An 18,590-nucleotide genomic window follows, 5' to 3' on the forward strand; every position below is an offset into this window, starting at 1 on the left:
GTGGGTGGCCGGGGCTTCCTTCCGTTTTGACAACTCGCAAGTTATTACCTCACCTGAGTCTCCTTGAGCGGTGAGTCCGGAGGACATCTTCGGCGTTTTTTTGCTCGAGGCCCACGGGCCTCTCATTTACTTGGATACAGTAAGTGCAGTACAGATTATTCTCGCTCAGGCTACGGGGCTTGGACTAGGCAGTCTTCAGGATCTTTATCAGCCTATGCAACCAAGACCGTCTGAACTGTCATACGTGCGGCTTCTTACCCCCTTTAACTAGTCTGGAGGCCCGGAAGCAAAAACCGTGTTTATCCTCAGCGCTTAGAACAGCCTGGCGTATAAGGCTTGTTCAGTATATTCAGCACTTTCTTGAAGTCAGGCACTAGTGTTTTAATTCCAGTTCTCCCACAAGCTTCCCCTTTCATCATCTCCAAGTCACTTACTGCAGAACAGCTAGAGCTTTTAAATGAATCTGCTTATAAATCACTCCCGGCTTCCCTTATTTAGAATAAAATCCAGTTCCTTACATAAAAGATCTACATTACATTATCTGGCCACCTACCTGGGATTCTAGCCTGTTCTTCTAGGTCACGGAGACTCGGATTCCATTTAGGGCCTGTTAACTGACTTTAATATTCTTCTAAATCTTCATGAGGGTGGGAGTGGTCTTTTAGGTCAAGTCTCAGCTCAGGTCATCAGTCAGGAACATTGCATCCAATCTAAAGTAGCCCTCTGCCACTCTTTTGGATAGATAACTGATTTTCTTCATGCCATTCACCATCCAAAATTATATGGTTTCCCCGACTCACCAGCTGCTTCCCACTTGTTTAACTCCATGAAAGTGAAGCTGGGTCCTTCCTAAAAACCGGGTTCCTTTGCAAAGCTTATGAATAACCTATCTAAAACGTTCCCTTTCTTGTCCACCTGTTTCCCTCAAGGTTGTTGAGTACCAAAGAAAAAGGGATTGAGACAGCAGGCCCTTGATGGACACGACTGTGGATAAAACCCTTTCTTATGTATCTGATTCCTTGTTTGTAGAAAGACTTGAGCCTCCTGGATCTTGTTGCAAAGAGCAGATCCAGACAGTTCCTAACAAGGGACATGAGCGAATGCAAAAACAAAGGAAAAGCAGTCACAGAATTGTAGTTCAGGGACTTCCCTGGTGGGCCAGTGGTTAAGACTATGCTTCCAGCACACACATGGGTTTGCTCTCTGGTCAGGGAATTAAGATCCTGTCTGCTGCACAGTGATAAATAAATAAAATTTAGTTCACTTTGTTGTACATCTGAAACTAACAACATTGTTAATCAACTGCAATTAAATGTAAAAAAAAAATTGTATTTCAGTGATAAAACAGAGCCTTAGTCCCTCCTCATGGGATATATGTAATGATCTGATACAGATCTTTGAGTGCTGCAGGAACTAAAGCCCTCACCCAGGTGGAGGATGGTAACTACCTTCTGAGAAGCCAGACTGGTGGGAACTAGAAGGTTGATGATTGAGATTCCTGGAACGTCACCCTGTTACCTTACCACCAGCCAATCAGAAGAAAGTCATATGCCCTACAGTCCTCACCCCCAAATGATGCCTTTAAAAACTATTCTCTGAAAACTAATGGAAAGTTTGGGTCTTTCCAGCAGGAACCACCTGTTCTTGCATGGCCCATGCAATAAAACTTTCTCTCCTCCAAATTCTAATTTTTCTATTTGTTTGTTCTCACTGTTCTGCAGGCACAGGGACTTGGGTTTGCCAACAAAAAGTGACACTTTCCTCATCTGTCTTCACAGGTGTGCCCACTATTGAATAGCACATAGTAGGGATTCAATAAATAGATTCAATGAATTGAATGAATTGGGTAAAGCTTGGATTTAATATCACAGCTATTATTTCCTGTATCCTGTGACCCCCCTTTTGGTCTGAGGAAGCAAGGGTTACATATTAAAAATTCAGTGTGTCTCAACTTAACAGGTCTTTTAAAATAACTTTTGTTTACTTTCCCTCTGGATATGGTCTCCCTCATGAAGGTATAGAAGAAAGAGGAGGAGAAAATGGAGGGAAAAGGGGAGGAGGAGAAGGAGCAGCAGAAATCATCTTTTAGTATAGTTTTATACCAACTATTTAGAATAATTTTTTATATTGATAATATCCTATGTTAATGAGGTTACAGAAAAACTAGTACACCAAAACTGCTATTGAAAATAAATAATGATGTCTAAGTATTTATTAAGCTGTGACTAAGTGCTACATACATGGTTCATTTTATTTGGTCCTCACAACTCTATAGGATAGGAACCACTATTGCTCCCATTTTATGGATCAAGAAATTGAGGCTTGAAGAGTTAAACTAATAGAAAGAATATGTTGACGCAGTCTTTTTTAAAACAGTTTAACAAGTGATGTATCAAAACTATATATCATTTATATCCTTTAACCCAATCATGCCCATCTTGTAAATGTGTTTTCTGGATAACTCAAGAGCCACATTTACAAAGACTTTCATCACAGCAATAATCTTAAATAGTAAAAAAGTAGAAACAAATGTCAAACAACAGGAGAGTTTGTAGGACATGATAGGATATCATATGGTTACTAAAAGAATAATTATGAAGACTGCTGAAATATGGGGAAATGTTTTATGATGTATTAAATTTAAAATCATACTATGAAAATGAATATACAGTATAATCATTTAAAATATATACATTTGAATAAGAACCAGAAAAGGATAAATGAAAGTAGTTGTGTTAAAAATGTGGGCCTTATAGGTTTTTTTTTTTTTTTCTCAAATATTTGCTTTAAGGTGATTACATTTTCTTTTAAATTAAAAAATAATACCCAAGATAATAAAAATAGATAGAATGCTGAATTAGCCGTGTATGTGCTCTGCTGAACAACAGCCTTATTAAACCAGTGAATTTATGTCATGACATTGATCAATACAAGGCATTTGAGGATACCAAAAAAACGTGAGAAAATCCATTTTAGAACAGGTTTAATGAATTTGTCAACAGTTTTGAAGATTCCTGGTTGACGTCCAGTGAGGATCTGCCCGAACTCTTCACGTCATGTTGCGCCTTCATGCCCAGGCTTCAGGTTAGCAGCTTCGATCAGTCTATTTTAGACACCAATGATTTTCTAGATCTGACTTCGTCTTATTCTTGAATGAGATGTGTTTCTTTTGGGGAAGCCACGTTTATGTATCCAGCTTTAGAATTCTGTGAACACGAAAGGGACTCGAGGGACTTGGGGGTTTGCCAGTTTCTTCTAACCTCTGTTCAGTCGCTTGAAGACTTCCAGCTGACTCTACCAAACCTGTTCCTGAAAATCTAAGAAGGGCCTTATGTGAGGACCACATAAAATGGACTCTTTTCTGCCTTAAGTCTGGATTAAGTCAGGATTCTGTCAAGTGTGAAGGTGAAGAGGTAGCAAGGGGAGGAGTTACAAGAAGATTTAGATACTAAATTTAGAGAAAATTACCTCTAAATACTATGCTTTCTCAGGCCAGCAACTAGAACTAGCTGGGCAGTCGTGACACTCAGGCATGCAAATGATGGTCTTGATTTTACTAACCTGGAGTCTGGTAAACACATGATTTTATTCAATACTTCAGATTCAGGGATGTCACAAATTGTTGTTTCCTTAAAAGAAAGGATGAGTATTAAATTATAATCATAGACCATGGGTGATATGTATTTTTTATACATATTTCTGGTTAAAAGTGTAATCCCCTCCTACCCATTAGACTAGCTATGACCAAAAAGACAAGAGATAACAAATGCTGGAGAAAATATGGGAAAAAGGGAACGCTTCTGGACTGTTGGTGGGAATGTAAATTGGTACAGCCACTGTGGAAGACAGTATGGAGGTTCCTAAAAAAATTAAAAAGAGAACTACCATACGAACCAGCTGTCTCACTTCTGGGTATGTACCTGGCACAAGTGAAATCACTGTCCCAAAGAGATACCTATATTCCATGTTTAGAGGAGCTTTAGTTACAACAGCCCAAATATGGACAACTTAGGTGTCCATGATGGATGCATGGATAAAGAATATGTGTACAATATAATACTATTCAGCAAAATGAAAATTTTTTAATAAGGAAATCCTGCCATTTGTGACAACATGAATAGACCTTGAGGTCATCATGCTGAGTAAAATAAGTCAGAAAGACAAATACTGTATGATCTTACATATGCTTGGAGTTTAAAAAAAAAACAACCGTCTTAAAATAAGAGACCAGATTTGTGGTTGTCAGGGATGGGGGAATTAGGTGAATGTGATCGGTGGTATGAACTTCCTCTTGTAAGAGAAATAAGTTCTTGGGATGTAATGTAAGACATGATGCCTACAGTACTGCATTGTATATATTGAAAGTTGCTAAGAGAGTAGAACGCAAAAGTTCTCGTCGTGAGGGGAAAAAAATTGTACCTATATGAGGTGATGGGTGTTAACTAATCTTACAGTGGTGATCATTTTGTAATAAATACATATAATAAATCATTATATTGTATACTTTAAACTTAAATGTTTTATGTCATTTATATCATCAAAATTGGGGGGATAAAATCCCTAATATTTATGGAATATTTGACAGTTATACATCTCATATTTTTAACAACAAAAAACCAAACAACTGGATTTTAAAAATGGGCAGAAAAGCTAAATAAACATTTTTGTCCAGGAAGACATACAGATAGCCAACAGGCACATGAAAAGATGTTGAACAACACTTAATTACTAGGGAAATGCAAATCAAACCCACAATGAGATACTACCTCATGCCTGTTAAAATGGATGTTATCAAAAAGGCAAGAAATAACAAGTGCTGGCAAGGATGTGGAGAAAAGCAAACCCTCATACACTGTTGGTGGGATTGTAAATTGGTACAGCCACCGTGAAAAACAGTATGGAGAGTCCTGAAAAAATTAAGAGCTACCACATGTTCCAGTCCCACTTCTGGGTATTTCTCTGAAGAATATGACAACAGTAATTTGAAAAGTATATGTGGACTTCCCTGGTGGTCCAGTGGTTAAGAATCTGCTGCTAATGCAGAGGACACAGAGTCAGTCCCTGATCAGGGAAGACTCTATATGCTGTGGGGCAACTAAGCCTGTGCACCACAGCTACTGAGCTTATGTGCCAACTACTGAAGCCCACACTCCAGAGCCCCTGCTCTTCCACAAGAGAAGCCACTGCAATAAGAAGTCTGTGCATCACAACTACAGAGTAGCCCCTGCTCACTGCAACTAGAGAAAGCCCTTGCACAGTACTGAAGACCCAGGGCAGCCTATGTACATATTAATAAAGGTGTTTTTTTTAAGAAAGAAAAGCTATGGCATTATTTACAACAGTCAAGATATGGAAACACCCTAAGTGCCCTTCAATGCATGAATGGTGGATAAAGACTATAAATATATAAAGATGAAATCTTGCCATTTGTAACAATGTGGGTGGACAACAAGGTATTATGCTAAGTGAAATAAGAGAGAAAGACAAATACCATATGATTTAACTCATTTGGTTTCTTCGCTCGCAGCTCAGTTGTTAAAGAATCTGCCTGCAATGCAGGAGACCTGGGTTCAACTCCTGGGTCAGGAAAATCCCCTAGAGAAGGAAATGGCCACCCACTTCAGTATTCTTGCCTGGAGAATCCCATGGACAGAGAAGCCTGGCAGGCTACAGTCCATGGGGTCTCAAGAGTACAACATGACTTGGTGACTAAACCTACCTTAATTCATTTAACTCATATGTGGAATAGTAAGCAAACAAAAATACACAGATAGATACAGAGAACAGAGCAGTGGTCACCAGAGGGGAAAGTGGGTGAGAGTGAAATGGGCAGAAGTCTTCTACTGTATGGTGATGAATAGAAACTATAAATTTGTGGTGGTGAGCATGCTGTAGTGTATACAGAAGTCAAGGTATAATTGTTATATACATAAAACCTATATAATGTTAGAAAACAATGTTAGGGCAGGTAACTTTAGTTGCTAAGTCATGTCCAACTCTTGCGACCCCATGGACTGTAGTCTACCAGGCTCTTCTGTGCATGGGATCTCCAGGCAAGAATACTGTAGTGGGTTGCCATTTCCTTCTCCAGATCTTCCTGACTGAGGAATTGAACCTAGATATCCTGCATTGCAGACAGATTCATCACCAACTGAGATATGAAGGAAGAAACCAATGTTACCTCAATAAATAAAATGATTTTTAAAATAATAAATGCCAGACTTTCTATATTAGTGCTTTTCACTGCTAGCCTGCTTTTCTTTTCTTTTTTTAAATTATGAAAACACATTAATAGGAGACTTGGAAAATACAGAAAAAAATTACATATAACTGCTAGCCTGCTTTTTATATCTACTTTTCTACATGGATAACCTCATATTAGCTGATGTAATCATTCCATTATATTTACCTATGTTAGCTTTTACTTAATACTCTGGTAAACATTTTCTATCCCTTTATAACATAAAAAAGGTTACCTGTTTTGAGCTCCATGACCTTTAAAATTTTTATTTATTTGTTTGTTTACTTTTGGCTGCACTGGGTCTTCATTGGTTTTTGTGCGGGCTCTCTCTAGTGGTGGCAATCGAGGGCTTCTTTTCGTTGTAGTGAATGGGCTTCTCACTGCAGTGGCTTCTCTTGTTGCGGAGAACAGCCTCTAGGCTTCAGTAGTTGCAGCTTTTGGCCTCTAGAGCAGAGGCTTAGTTGTGGCGCATGGGCTTAAGCTGCTCCAAGGCATATGGAATCTTCCTGGATCAGGGATCGAACCTGGGTCCCCTGTACTGGCAGGCAGGTTTTATCCACTGTGCCACCAGGGAAGTCTGCCATGACTTGAAGAACTGAATATTCTTTCTTAGAAAAATATAGACCAAAACAGACCAGAGACGTGGTCACAGAGTATAAAAGACCATGTCAGAAACTGGGAGTTTTACCCTGAAGACTGCAGGAAGTTCTTGCACAGTGTTGAGTCATCTGCTCAGACTACGTGTATTTTCTAGAGACCTCTTTGGCTACAGACTAAGAACTACAGGACTTACAAGACAAAGGCTGGGAAGATGGGAGAGGGGAGATGAGACATGTCTGTCCATGGGCCCTAATCCAATAAGCAGGGTCTACTGTGAAGTATCCTGGGAAGAAAGGCCTCAGTTCAGTTCAGTTCAGTTCAGTCGCTCAGTCGTGTCCAACTCTTCGTGACCCCATGAATCGCAGCACGCCAGGCCTCCCTGTCCATCACCAACTCCCGGAGTTCACTCAGACTCACGTCCATTGAGTCAGTGATGCCCTCCAGCCATCTCATCCTCTGTCGTCCCCTTCTCCTCCTGCCCTCAATCCCTCCCAGCATCAGAGTCTTTACCAATGAGTCAACTCTTCACACAAGGTGGCCAAAGTACTAGAGTTTCAGCTTCAGCATCATTCCCTCCAAAGAAATCCCAGGGCTGATCTCCTTCACAATGGACTGGTTGGATCTCCTTGCAGTCCAAGGGACTCTCAAGAGCCTTCTCCAACACCACAGCTCAAAAGCATCAATTCTTCGGCGCTCAGCCTTCTTCACAGTCCAACTCTCACATCCATACATGACCACTGGAAAAACCAAAGCCTTGACTAGACAGACCTTTGTGGGCAAAGTAATGTCTCTGCTTTTGAATATGCTATCTAGGTTGGTCATAACTTTCCTTCCAAGGAGTAAGCGTCTTTTAATTTCATGGCTGCAGTCACCATCTGCAGTGATTTTGGAGCCCACAAAAATAAAGTCTGACACTGTTTCCACTGTTTCCCCATCTATTTCCCATGAAGTGATGGGACCAGATGCCATGATCTTTGTTTTCTGAATGTTGAGCTTTAAGCCAACTTTTCACTCTCCACTTTGACCTTCATCAAGAGGCTTTTTAGTTCCTCTTCACTTTCTGCCATAAGGGTGGTGTCATCTGCATATCTGAGGTTATTGATATTTCTCCCGGCAATCTTGATTCCAGCTTGTGCTTCTTCCAGTCCAGCGTTTCTCATGATGTACTCTGCATATAAGTTAAATAAGCAGGGTGACAATATACAGCCTTGACATACTCCTTTTCCTATTTGGAACCAGTCTGTTGTTCCATGTCCAGTTCTAACTGTTGCTTCCTGACCTGCATACAGGTTTCTCAAGAGGCAGGTCAGGTGGTCTGGGATTCCCATCTCTTTCAGAATTTTCCACAGTTTCTTGTGATCCACACAGTCAAAGGCTTTGGAGTAGTCAATAAAGCAGAAATAGATGTTTTTCTGGAACTCTCTTGCTTTTTCCATGATCCAGCGGATGGTGGCAATTTGATCTCTGGTTCCTCTGCCTTTTCTAAAACCAGCTTGAACATCAGGAAGTTCACGGTTCACGGATTGCTGAAGCCTGGCTTGGAGAATTTTGAGCATTACTTTACTAGTATGTGAGATGAGTGCAATTGTGCGGTAGTTTGAGCATTCTTTGGCATTGCCTTTCTTTGGGATTGGAATGAAAATTGACCTTTTCCAGTTCTGTGGCCACTGCTGTGTTTTCCAAATTTGTTGGCATATTGAGTGCAGCACTTTCACAGCATCATCTTTCAGGATTTGAAATAGCTCAACTGGAATTCCATCACTTCCACTAGCTTTGTTTGTAGTGATGCTTTCTAAGGCCCACTTGACTTCACATTCCAGGATGTCTGGCTCTAGGTCAGTGATCACACCACTGATTATCTGCGTCATGAAGATCTTTTTTGTACAGTTCTTCTGTGTATTCTTGCTACCTCTTCTTAATATCTTCTGCTTCTGTTAGGTCCATACCATTTCTGTCCTTTATCGAGCCCATCTTTGCATGAAATGTCCCCTTGGAATCTCTAATTTTCTTGAAGAGATCTCTAGTCTTTCCCATTCTGTTGTTTTCCTCTATTTCTTTGCATTGATTGCTGAGGAAAGCTTTCTTATGTCTCCTTGCTATTCTTTGGAACTCTGCATTCAGATGCTTATATCTTTCCTTTTCTCCTTTGCTTTTCGCTTCTCTTCTTTTCACAGCTATTTGTAAGGCCTTCCCAGACAGCCATTTTGCTTTTTTGCATTTCTTTTCCATGGGGATGGTCTTGATTCCTGTCTCCTGTACAATGTCATGAACCTCATTCCATAGTTCATCAGGCACTCTATCAGATCTAGGCCCTTAAATCTATTTCTCACTTCCACTGTATAATCATAAGGGAAGAAAGGCCTAGCAGATGATATAAGCCAGGGAAGAAAGCAAGCAGGCTCCATCCTGGATTCAGAATACAGCTCTGCTTACTGAAGTCCCTCTGGCTGACTCACTCAGCAGCCAGACCCTGGATCTCATCTGAATGTAGACCATTTGCTGCATCTCTCTGGACTTGGCTACTTGCCTGCCAGGACTTTTGTAACATAATTGCATTTCTCTGACTAAGATGTTCTCCTTAGACTTGACTCCTTGCCAGACCAGACTAGGTTCACTTTACCTTTCTGAGCCTCAGATGGGTTCATCTCTCAAAATGGGATAGAATAATACAAGGCAAACAGGGTAGCTGAGAAGGAGGCATCTGTGTGAGGACATTTAACATACTTTCATTCTCAAATATCTATGGAGCACAATGGCATGTGAGATGTAACCCTTGTCCTCCAGGATGTCACTGCTGAGATGATGACAGAAGTGAAAAGGCGATGACAGTGCAGTGTGTTAAGGAAGAAGCTGGGAGGCACACACAAAGTGTTTGGGGATCACATCGGAGGAGCCTGTTGAACAAAACCTGACCCAACGAAGAGCAAGTTGGCCAAAAGCTGTCTCAGGGTCTGCTCCCCGGTGCAGCCAGTGAACCTCTGCCATAGTCCACACCAAGGCCAATTTCAGACTGCAGCTTCATGCAGAAGGTGAAGGGAAGAGAGAAGACAGCAGCCTTACCTCCCGTCTGTGCATCTGGATGCTCTTTATGATATGCTCTAGGAAATAAACCTCCTGTGTGAGCCGGAGACTGTTTTTCTGTAGCTGCTTATTTTCTTCATCCAGGAAAAGTACTCTAAGAATGGCACAGATCAGAAGTGTAACTTAACATTTCTGGATCACCCTAAAAACTCTCTTCCACTTCCCACTAGCTCTGGGTCTTCGACCACTGCCAGATTTTATAACCAACTTTGCCAGAATAATTCCCACCATATTCCAAAACCAAGTGAAAATGAGTAAGCTTCTGGCTTATACACAGTCATTAAATAGAGAATAGAGACACACTCTATGCAAGAATATGAAAGGCACAGTTCCAGCCCTTGAGAAACCTAAGAAATGATGTGATCCCATTTAGGGGTGGGACTCTGCATGCCTCCTAACGTTGTAGCCACACGGCCTGCATCTGGTTCTGATCTCAGTCACCCCACGTTTTTGTTTCAGTAGTAGTAGTAGAAGTAAAAACAATAGTAGCAGCAGTATTAGTAGCAGCAGCAGCCATTTTACCAAGTGCTTACCATGGACGTAGGCACTGCAAACCATCTATACAGCACCTGCATGCTAAGGCGCTTCAGTCATGTGCAACTCTTTGCAATCCTATGGACCATAGCCCTCCAGGCTTCTCTGTCCATGGGACTCTCCAGACAAGAATACTGGAGTGGGTTGTTATGCCCTGCTCCAGGGGATCTTCCCAACCCAGGGATCGAACCAGCATCTCTTATATCTCCTGCATTGGCAGGTAAGTTCTTTACCACTAGTGCCAACTGGGAAGCCCATCTACACAGTAAACACTTAAAACTTTTCATGTATTAGTTCCTTTAATCCTCACAATGAGCCCATGACCATGAAACAGATCCTGTTATGAAGCCTATTTTGCAAGTAAGGAAACTGAGGCTCAGAATGGGGAAAGTAACTTATGTAAAAAGATAAAACCAGAAAGTCATAGAGTTGAGATGCCAGCCTTATTCTCTCTCAGTCTACCTTGATCCCATAGATGCCAAAACATAAACATGAGTGTCAGCACACATACACCGGGATGGACCAGCATGAACACAGCTGGGTCCTTGGGAGGCAATCCTGCCATGAAAGAGCCTATCTGAATGCCCAGCTCACCTTCTCCATGATACTTTTCTCTTTAATTTCAAAACTTCTGCCACTTGTATGAACTGCTAAAAATAGCCGAATGGCAGAGAAACAGTTATGGGACAAGTCTGCAAACTCAAAGCACCACCACTTCACCTCCTTTGTGAAGGAGAAATATCCTCTTTATGGAGCTCACAGGCCACTGGGGCAGGGACCTACCTGTTTTGGACAGAAAATAGTCTCCATTTGTTGCTGTCAATCAATAAGTCTTGTTCTGTGACCTTCTCCAGAAGTTTCCTTTTTTCTAGGAGCAGGATATCATTTTGGGTGGTGATCTGGTCCTGGAATGCCTTCTCCTAGGGATAATAAGTCCTCATAATTACCCCAGCAGGAGAAAGAATTACACATTTAAGAGCATCAGCCTGTGTCTAAACTCAACAGCAAATTATCTTGCAAACATCTTTTTCTCCTGTCTTCTTAGTCTGTCTTTACCTGTTTGCTGACATTGTCAGTTAGATCATTCTCCTATTTATCTTGGTTATTTTATGCTACATATTTGTTTTGACATTTATTCATTCTTTTGGGTTAATATTTTTTAATGTCTGAACACTCAACTTCCATTAAGGTCCCAATGCTCTCATCTGTATTCTAATTCTATAGGTATCAAGTCACTAACAAATACAACAAAATTCTCTGAAGCTCCTATTGAGAAAGATTTCCATATAACACATTTCCATCTGCTTTGTAGTTACAGTCTTTTTAAGGTGAAGGAAGATGGGAATCTAGCCACCTCACTTGAAAACCAGCGTCAGGGTTTCAGTTGCTTGGCATGTCAGCCAGGTACTGCAAGTACTCTTGCAGTGATGATGCTGAAATGATTTCTAGCTTGACATGTTTCGTTTTTTACCAGCATCTTCCCTGAAAGCAATAGCCAGTGAAGTTATTGCTAAAACAGTACAGGATTACATTTTGTGAAAAAACACTAACATCCTTACATTGAGTCAGCAGTTATTAGTAAATATCACAGTTGGTGAGGAGTTCAGAAGCTCACAAGTGTAGAACTGCTTTTCTCCCTTCACCAAGGACCTGTTAGTGGTAATAGGTGAGTTCCTTCTCCTATTTGTGTTTGTTCCCACCTTCCTTCGTGGGATGAGCATGAATGGGAGTGGGAGGAGAGTAAGGACCTCTGGCAGATGAAGCACATTGTTAGGAGGGGAAAATTTCTTTCTTTTAATAAGGTACTATTAATAATATAGATCATTCAGAAAAGACTGTCCACATATGTGGTATCTAAAAAAACTCAAACAACAGCAAAAAACCAGACTCATAGATACAGAGAACAGATTGGATTGTTGGCTGCCAGAAGTGAAGTCCATGGGGTGGCAAAGGTCTGACATGAGTGAGCAACTGAACAACAAGAGGCGGAGAGGGGTGGGCAAAATGCGTGAAGGTAGTCAAAGGTATAAACTTCCAGTTACTAATAAGTTATAAGGATGTAATGTACAGCGTGTGACTATAGCTAGTAATACTGTATTGCATATGACAAAGTTGCTAAGACAGGAGATCTTAAAAGTTCTCATCACAAGAAAAAACATTTGTAACTATGGGTGGTGATGGCTGTTAATTAGACTTATTTTGATGGGCATATATACAAATATTGAATCATTGTGTTGTATAACTAAATAATGTAATAATGCTGTAAACATAATATAATATTATGTCAATTATAATTCAGAATAGAAGGGAAGGAAGAGAGAGGAAAGAAAGGAGGGAGGGAAGAAGGAAGGCTGTCCATCTGTTAGTCTATTATTAAGGAATTGTAAGGAAGGAGATTACAGAATGTTCTGAAGCTCTTCCATATTTTAAAGTCCTTCATCCAGGACCCTTCCGTGTCTAACAACAGTCTCACCTGTCACTATTTAAATACATTTATGGTAAGGATTCGGAGAAGGCAATGGTACTCCACTCCAGTACTCTTGCCTGGAAAATCCCATGGACGGAGGAGCCTGGTGGGCTGCAGTCCATGGGGTTGCTAAGGGTCGGACACGACTGAGTGACTTCACTTTCACTTTTCACTTTCATGCATTGGAGAAGGAAATGGCAACCCACTCCAGTGTTCTTGCCCGGAGAATCCCAGGGACAGGGCAGCCTGCTGGGCTGCCGTCTATGGGGTTGCACAGAGTCGGACATGACTGAAGTGACTTAGCAGCAGCAGCAGCATGGTAAGGATTGAGAGTAGAAGCACCCACCCGACAAATAATAACCTCTGCAGTTATAACTGGATTAGAAAGGAAATTGAGTGGGACTGGCTACTGACACCCTGTCCATCGGAAATACTGTATTTTTTGGAATCAGGACACCTGCTGTAATAATAGGATAAAATATTTGTGGAAACCTGGTTTGGGTGGTCACACAGTCAGAGCTCTCAACTGGCTCACTGAATAAGAGAAGGCTGAGGGAATGAAGCACCCCCCCCCCGCCCCCGCAAGTGGCATTATTTTCTGGAGATTTTGTGCTTAGAAAGTGAGTCCAGGATTTGTAGCTTGGGGCTCTGGTTCACAGGCCCTAAAATAAATAAAGTCAAGAGCTCTAGGTTTGTACCTCTGTGGTACATCTACTGATTAACATGCTTCTAAGAGATTTTATCATACCTCAGTCAGTAAAGAATCTGCCTGCGATGCAGGAGTCCGGGGTTTGATTCCTGGGCCGGGAAGATCCCCTGGAGAAGGGAATGGCAACCCACTCCAGTATTCTTTCCTGGAAAAAATTCCATGGACAGAGGGCTGATGGGCTATAGTCCATGGGGTCACAAAAGTTGGACCTGACTTAGCGACTAAGCCACCACCACCAAGAGATTTTACACTGAGAAGAAAGTAACATCTATGAAGATCTGTATGTGCCAGGAGGTCCCACTTTAGGCACTTTGTATTTTAATCCTCACAGAAGCCTTTTGAGGTAGGGATTCACATTTTCATAAGAAAATGATGCAAAGGGCCTCGCGGAAGGGCACACAACTATTAAGTAGCAGGGCCAGCCTTTGCATCCAAGCCTGTCCAAGGCCAACCCCAACCACTATTTCCTCGCCTCTGGTTACTTGCAGCCTCCAGTAAATTTCATGGAGACCTGTGACTCTTTGGGTAGATGTTCTGGTCCTCCAGGGCTGCTGTAACAGATTACCACAAACTGGGCAGCTTAAAACAACAGGAATTTGTTGTTTTAATTCCTACAAGTCTAAAATCAAGTTGTTGACAGGGTTAGTTCTGGGGGCACCGAGGGAAGAGTCTGTCCCATGTCTCCCTCCTCACTGATGAATGCTACCAGTCCTTGGGGCTCCTTGGTTTGTGGCTTCATTGCTCCAATCTGTGCCTCATCATCACACGGCCTTTCTCCCCTGTGTGCGTCTTTTCCTCTTCATACAACGATACTAGTCATATTGGATTTGGGGTTCATGCTAATCTAGTATGACCTCATCTTGACTATTTATACCTGCAAACTTCCAAATTAGGTCACATTCTTGGGTTCTGGGTGGCCATGAATTTGGGGGGTATACTCTTCAACACAGTACAGTCAGGAAACATGCCTGCTGAAAGCAGGAGGCTAGTTTTGTCATGTAAGCTTGGAAGTGGAAGGCAGGCACCACCAGGAAGAATGGGTAGTGCAGAATAGGCTGGTGGTATTTCCAGTGGGCCCGTGAATAAGAGCTGCTACTTTCTTCTGTTATACTTTCTGCATTGCCTTCCTAACCTGGATCTGAGTCTTCAAAAGTTTGGTGAGTTAGTGCCAAAATAGGAGGGTACTGCAAAATCTAACTTGTTTTCCATTCTCAAGTAACAGGAGGATTAAAAAAAAAATTAAAAACACAACATTGGTGACCCATCTCTTATAATCCTCACATGTTTTATTGCAGTCATTGAGGGATTCTTCTTGTGGAGTCCTATAATAGCCCATGGATGACTGAATTTACATCAATTGTTTTGGTATCCTTGGCACATAGTGGTGATATGATAAAAATTTGGTGGGTGTAGAAAGGAGTAATTTAGGACTGAGGACAATGTTTTCAAAATTCTGAAATGGGTTGGGGATCTCTAGAAGGGAAACATTTCTGGCCAAATCAGTTGCTCTCCCTTTTGAATTGATGTAGTTTATTGCTCTCAAGGCCATTCTGCATTGGGTCCCGTTCAACCATTCCATTTACTTTCTGCCAACACCAAAAAGTCACAGGGGCAACAAGACAAAGAAACCAGAGAGATTTAGAAAGCAGCCTGAAGGTGCTACTAAGATAGAAGAATAGGGGTCACCTGTTTTCATCGCCATTTAAAATGGACAGAAATGTTGAGCCAAAATGAGGGCTGCATAAAGCAGGAATGAGTTGTGGAGGCTGGTTTGGAAGTCTCAGCTAAAGGGTGATTAACATATACACTACCATATTTAAAACAGATAGCCAGTGGGAATTTGCTGGATGATGCAGGGAACTCAAACCAGTGCTCTGTGACAACCTAGAGGGGTGGGATCAAGTGCGAGGTGGGAGGAGGTTCAAGAGGGAGGGAGCATATATATATATACACCTATGACTGATTCACGTTGATATATAGCAGAAACCAACACAATATTGTAAAAGCAATTATCCTCCCATTAAAAATAAAATTTTTAATTATATATATATATATATATAAAGAAAAGGCACTTTCATTTGAAGGCAAAATGCTAGCCCTAAGCAGCAGTGCAGAGTATTTTCAGTGCCCAGTTTGACCTAGCATCACTATGAGTCTTACATACTTTTGGGCAGGGCTTAAACAATTACTCAAACTGAAAAAGGGTGCAAAGAAAAGAAATGGAAACCTGGGCTATGAAGAAGCCACAAACACATTAACAATCAAGTGGGCTTCCTCCAGATGCCCAACACCAGCAGGACCAGTGAGTGCTCCACCTTCCCCCTCACCTTTTCTATTTGCTGCCGCAGGGCTCCAACTTCATTTTCAAGTTGTTTGATTTTCTCATCTCGGAGTTGTACTTCATCAACTAAACGATCCTTGATTATGTGCAGCTTGACTTTGTAGTACTGATGTTTCTGATTATAGTTTCTACAAAAGGAAATTTAAGTATAGGTGCACCTGAACACAGTGAAAACTTACTTTGCCTCCTCGATTAGCACCTTTCTTGGGGTTCCTCTTCTGGCTTTGTCAGGGTGGGTCCAGAGATGAAGACTCGTCCTGCCTCACATCCATAGGACTTCTCACCCAAGTGGAGGAAATGGACCAAGTAGAACCTCCCCCATGACACCAGATTCAGTCACCCCCAACACAGGTAACTCCTTGACTTCTGATCCCCGACATCTAAAAATTTTGAATCCTACTCTACCGAGCTAGTCATTACTTTAAAAGTTTCTGGTTCTGGGCTATACCCTTGAGCAGTGATAGAACCCACTCTGTCTTGTCGATTTTCCAGGTAACTGGGTTTCTCTTGTCTTGAGTTTAGACTTCTAAATGCTAATTCTACCTAGATCTCTGCTCAAGACTTTTATTCTGATTCTGACATAAATTTAACTTACCACCAATAAATACATAAAAAGATGTTCAACATTATTAGTATAAAGAAAATGCAAATAAAAATAATGAGATACCTCTTCACACAGGAGAATGGCTAAAATAAAAAATAAAAGGTAATGAAGTTCTGGCAGGACTTCCCTGGTGGTCCAGTGGCTAAGACTCTGCTATGTAGGGGCTCCAGGTTGGGTCCCTGGTCAGGGAACTAGATCCCACATACTACAGCTAAGAGTTTGCATACTGCAACAAAGCTCAAAGATCCCACATGATGCAACCAAGACCTGGTACAGCCAAATAAATAAATACATACATATATTTTTTAAAGTACTGGCAAGGATGTGGAGAAATTGGAATACTCATCTACTGCTGGTTGGACTGTCAAATGGAAAAAGTCTAGCAGTTTCTCAAATGGTTAAACATAGAGAATCACATGACCTAGCAATTCCATTCCTAGGTATATACCTAAGAGAAATGAAAACGTACACCCACACAAAAACTTGTACATGAATGTTCATAGTAGTGCTATTCGTAACAGTCAAAAGGTGAAAACAACCTAAATTTCTATTAACTGATGAATAAATAAACACAATATGGAGTAGCTGTATAATGGAACATTATATAGCTATAAAAAGAAATGAAGTACAAATACATGCTACAACATGAATGAACTTTGAAGGCACTATGCTAGGTGAATGAAGCCAGTCACAAAGGACCACATATTATACAATTCCATTCATATGAAATGTCCAGAAGTGACAAATATAGAGTGAAAGAAAGTACATTAGTGGTTGCCTGGGGCTGGGAGTAAGGAGGGAAACCAGGAATGGAGGGTATACCTAAAGGATTTCTTTAGGTAATTAAATGTTCTAAAATTGATTGCAGTGATGGATTACAAAAGCCTCTGAATTGTACACTTTCAATGAGTGAATTGTACAATATGTGAATTACATCTTAATAACCTATTATAAGGGCTTCCCTGGTGGCTCAGATGGTAAAAAAAAAAAAATCTGCTTGCAATGTTGGAGACCCAGGTTCGATCCCTGGGTTGGGAAGATCCCCTGGAGAAGGGAATGGCTACCCACTCCATTATTCTTGCTTGGGGAATTCCATGGACAGAGGAGCCTGGCGGGCTACAGTCCATGGGATTGCAAAGAGTCAGACACAACTGAGCGACTAACACTTTTTTTTAGAATTAGGAGCTGGATGGCAGGGGAAGAGCAAAGGAGACTTATTTAGATGGTAATTTAGTCTAGTGACTCCAAGAGAGTCTTCTGCTCTGGTTAAGTTAGGAAATGGCAACCCACTCCAGTGTTCTTGCCTGGAGAATCCCAGGGACAGGGGAGCCTGGTGGGCTGCCATCTATGGGGTCGCACAGAGTCGGACACGACTGAAGTGACTTAGCAGTAGCAGCAGCAAGTGTGTTTTGCAAGATCTTCCATTTTCCAAAATAGTGCCCCTCTCTCCCTAACTGTTGATTGTAAATAAAAGAATCATTTTGCATATTTTTCCCTTAGAAGATTAATCCAGCTGTTGGCCAGATACCAAGCAGAGAAGTTTGCATTCCTGGAGGTCAGAGACATGCACACTGGCTCTTGTCACCAGCTTGTCAGTTTAGGTGGCAGTGACTGACTGTGGGGATGGTCCCCAGTACACCTTCTCCTTCTATCATTATAGACCCCCTGGTTTTAGCTTGGCACTTGGTTGCTCAAACATGAGCTACAAGAAAATGTAGTTTTTTTTGTAGTTAGATGAGGCAGCTAGATGAGGCCATGTGAGTAAGTTCCAGCCAGTAGCTGGAGTGGAAGTAATGCGCCTTAAAGGAAAACAGAATGCCCTTGCTTTCCCTTCTTTCTCCCTTCTTGTTGGATAAAATGTGAATATAATAATGAACTGCCTTGGACTATGAGGATAAGTGCTAAAGATGCTGGAGCGACAACAAGAAAGGAGTCTAGACTTTGGAAACATTGAGCTCCCTGTACTTTTAGGTAAGAGAGAAACCCCTCCATTTCTAAAGACATTCTTATTCA

The 18,590-nt window shown here is 41.4% G+C and overlaps 1 protein-coding gene and 1 long non-coding RNA gene across 3 annotated transcripts in view; one reads left to right on the forward strand and one right to left on the reverse strand.

Moving 5' to 3' along the window:
* The first annotated feature begins 10 nt into the window (after window positions 1-10).
* Window positions 11-4,510, forward strand: LOC139182272 (uncharacterized). Its single transcript, XR_011565924.1, has 2 exons — window positions 11-139; window positions 3,003-4,510. It is a non-coding gene; the product is annotated as an uncharacterized lncRNA (long non-coding RNA).
* The window catches only part of CCDC30 (coiled-coil domain containing 30), a 135,697-nt gene continuing 120,073 nt past the window's right edge, over window positions 2,967-18,590 (reverse strand). Inside the window, exons 16-20 of one of the 2 annotated variants that reach the window (XM_070786725.1) lie at window positions 15,960-16,101; window positions 11,240-11,376; window positions 9,902-10,016; window positions 3,562-3,629; window positions 2,967-3,206 (exon numbers count right to left, since the gene is read on the reverse strand). In XM_070786725.1, coding sequence (XP_070642826.1) covers window positions 3,185-3,206; window positions 3,562-3,629; window positions 9,902-10,016; window positions 11,240-11,376; window positions 15,960-16,101 — 484 coding nt within the window. In that variant the 3' untranslated portion in view covers window positions 2,967-3,184. Of the gene's footprint in view, window positions 3,318-3,561; window positions 3,630-9,901; window positions 10,017-11,239; window positions 11,377-15,959; window positions 16,102-18,590 lie in introns of both variants that reach the window. The other variant, XM_019958273.2, reaches the window with a different exon arrangement.

This window comes from Bos indicus, chromosome 3 (genome assembly GCF_029378745.1).
Source record: "Bos indicus isolate NIAB-ARS_2022 breed Sahiwal x Tharparkar chromosome 3, NIAB-ARS_B.indTharparkar_mat_pri_1.0, whole genome shotgun sequence".
NCBI classification, from domain to species: domain Eukaryota; kingdom Metazoa; phylum Chordata; class Mammalia; order Artiodactyla; family Bovidae; genus Bos; species Bos indicus.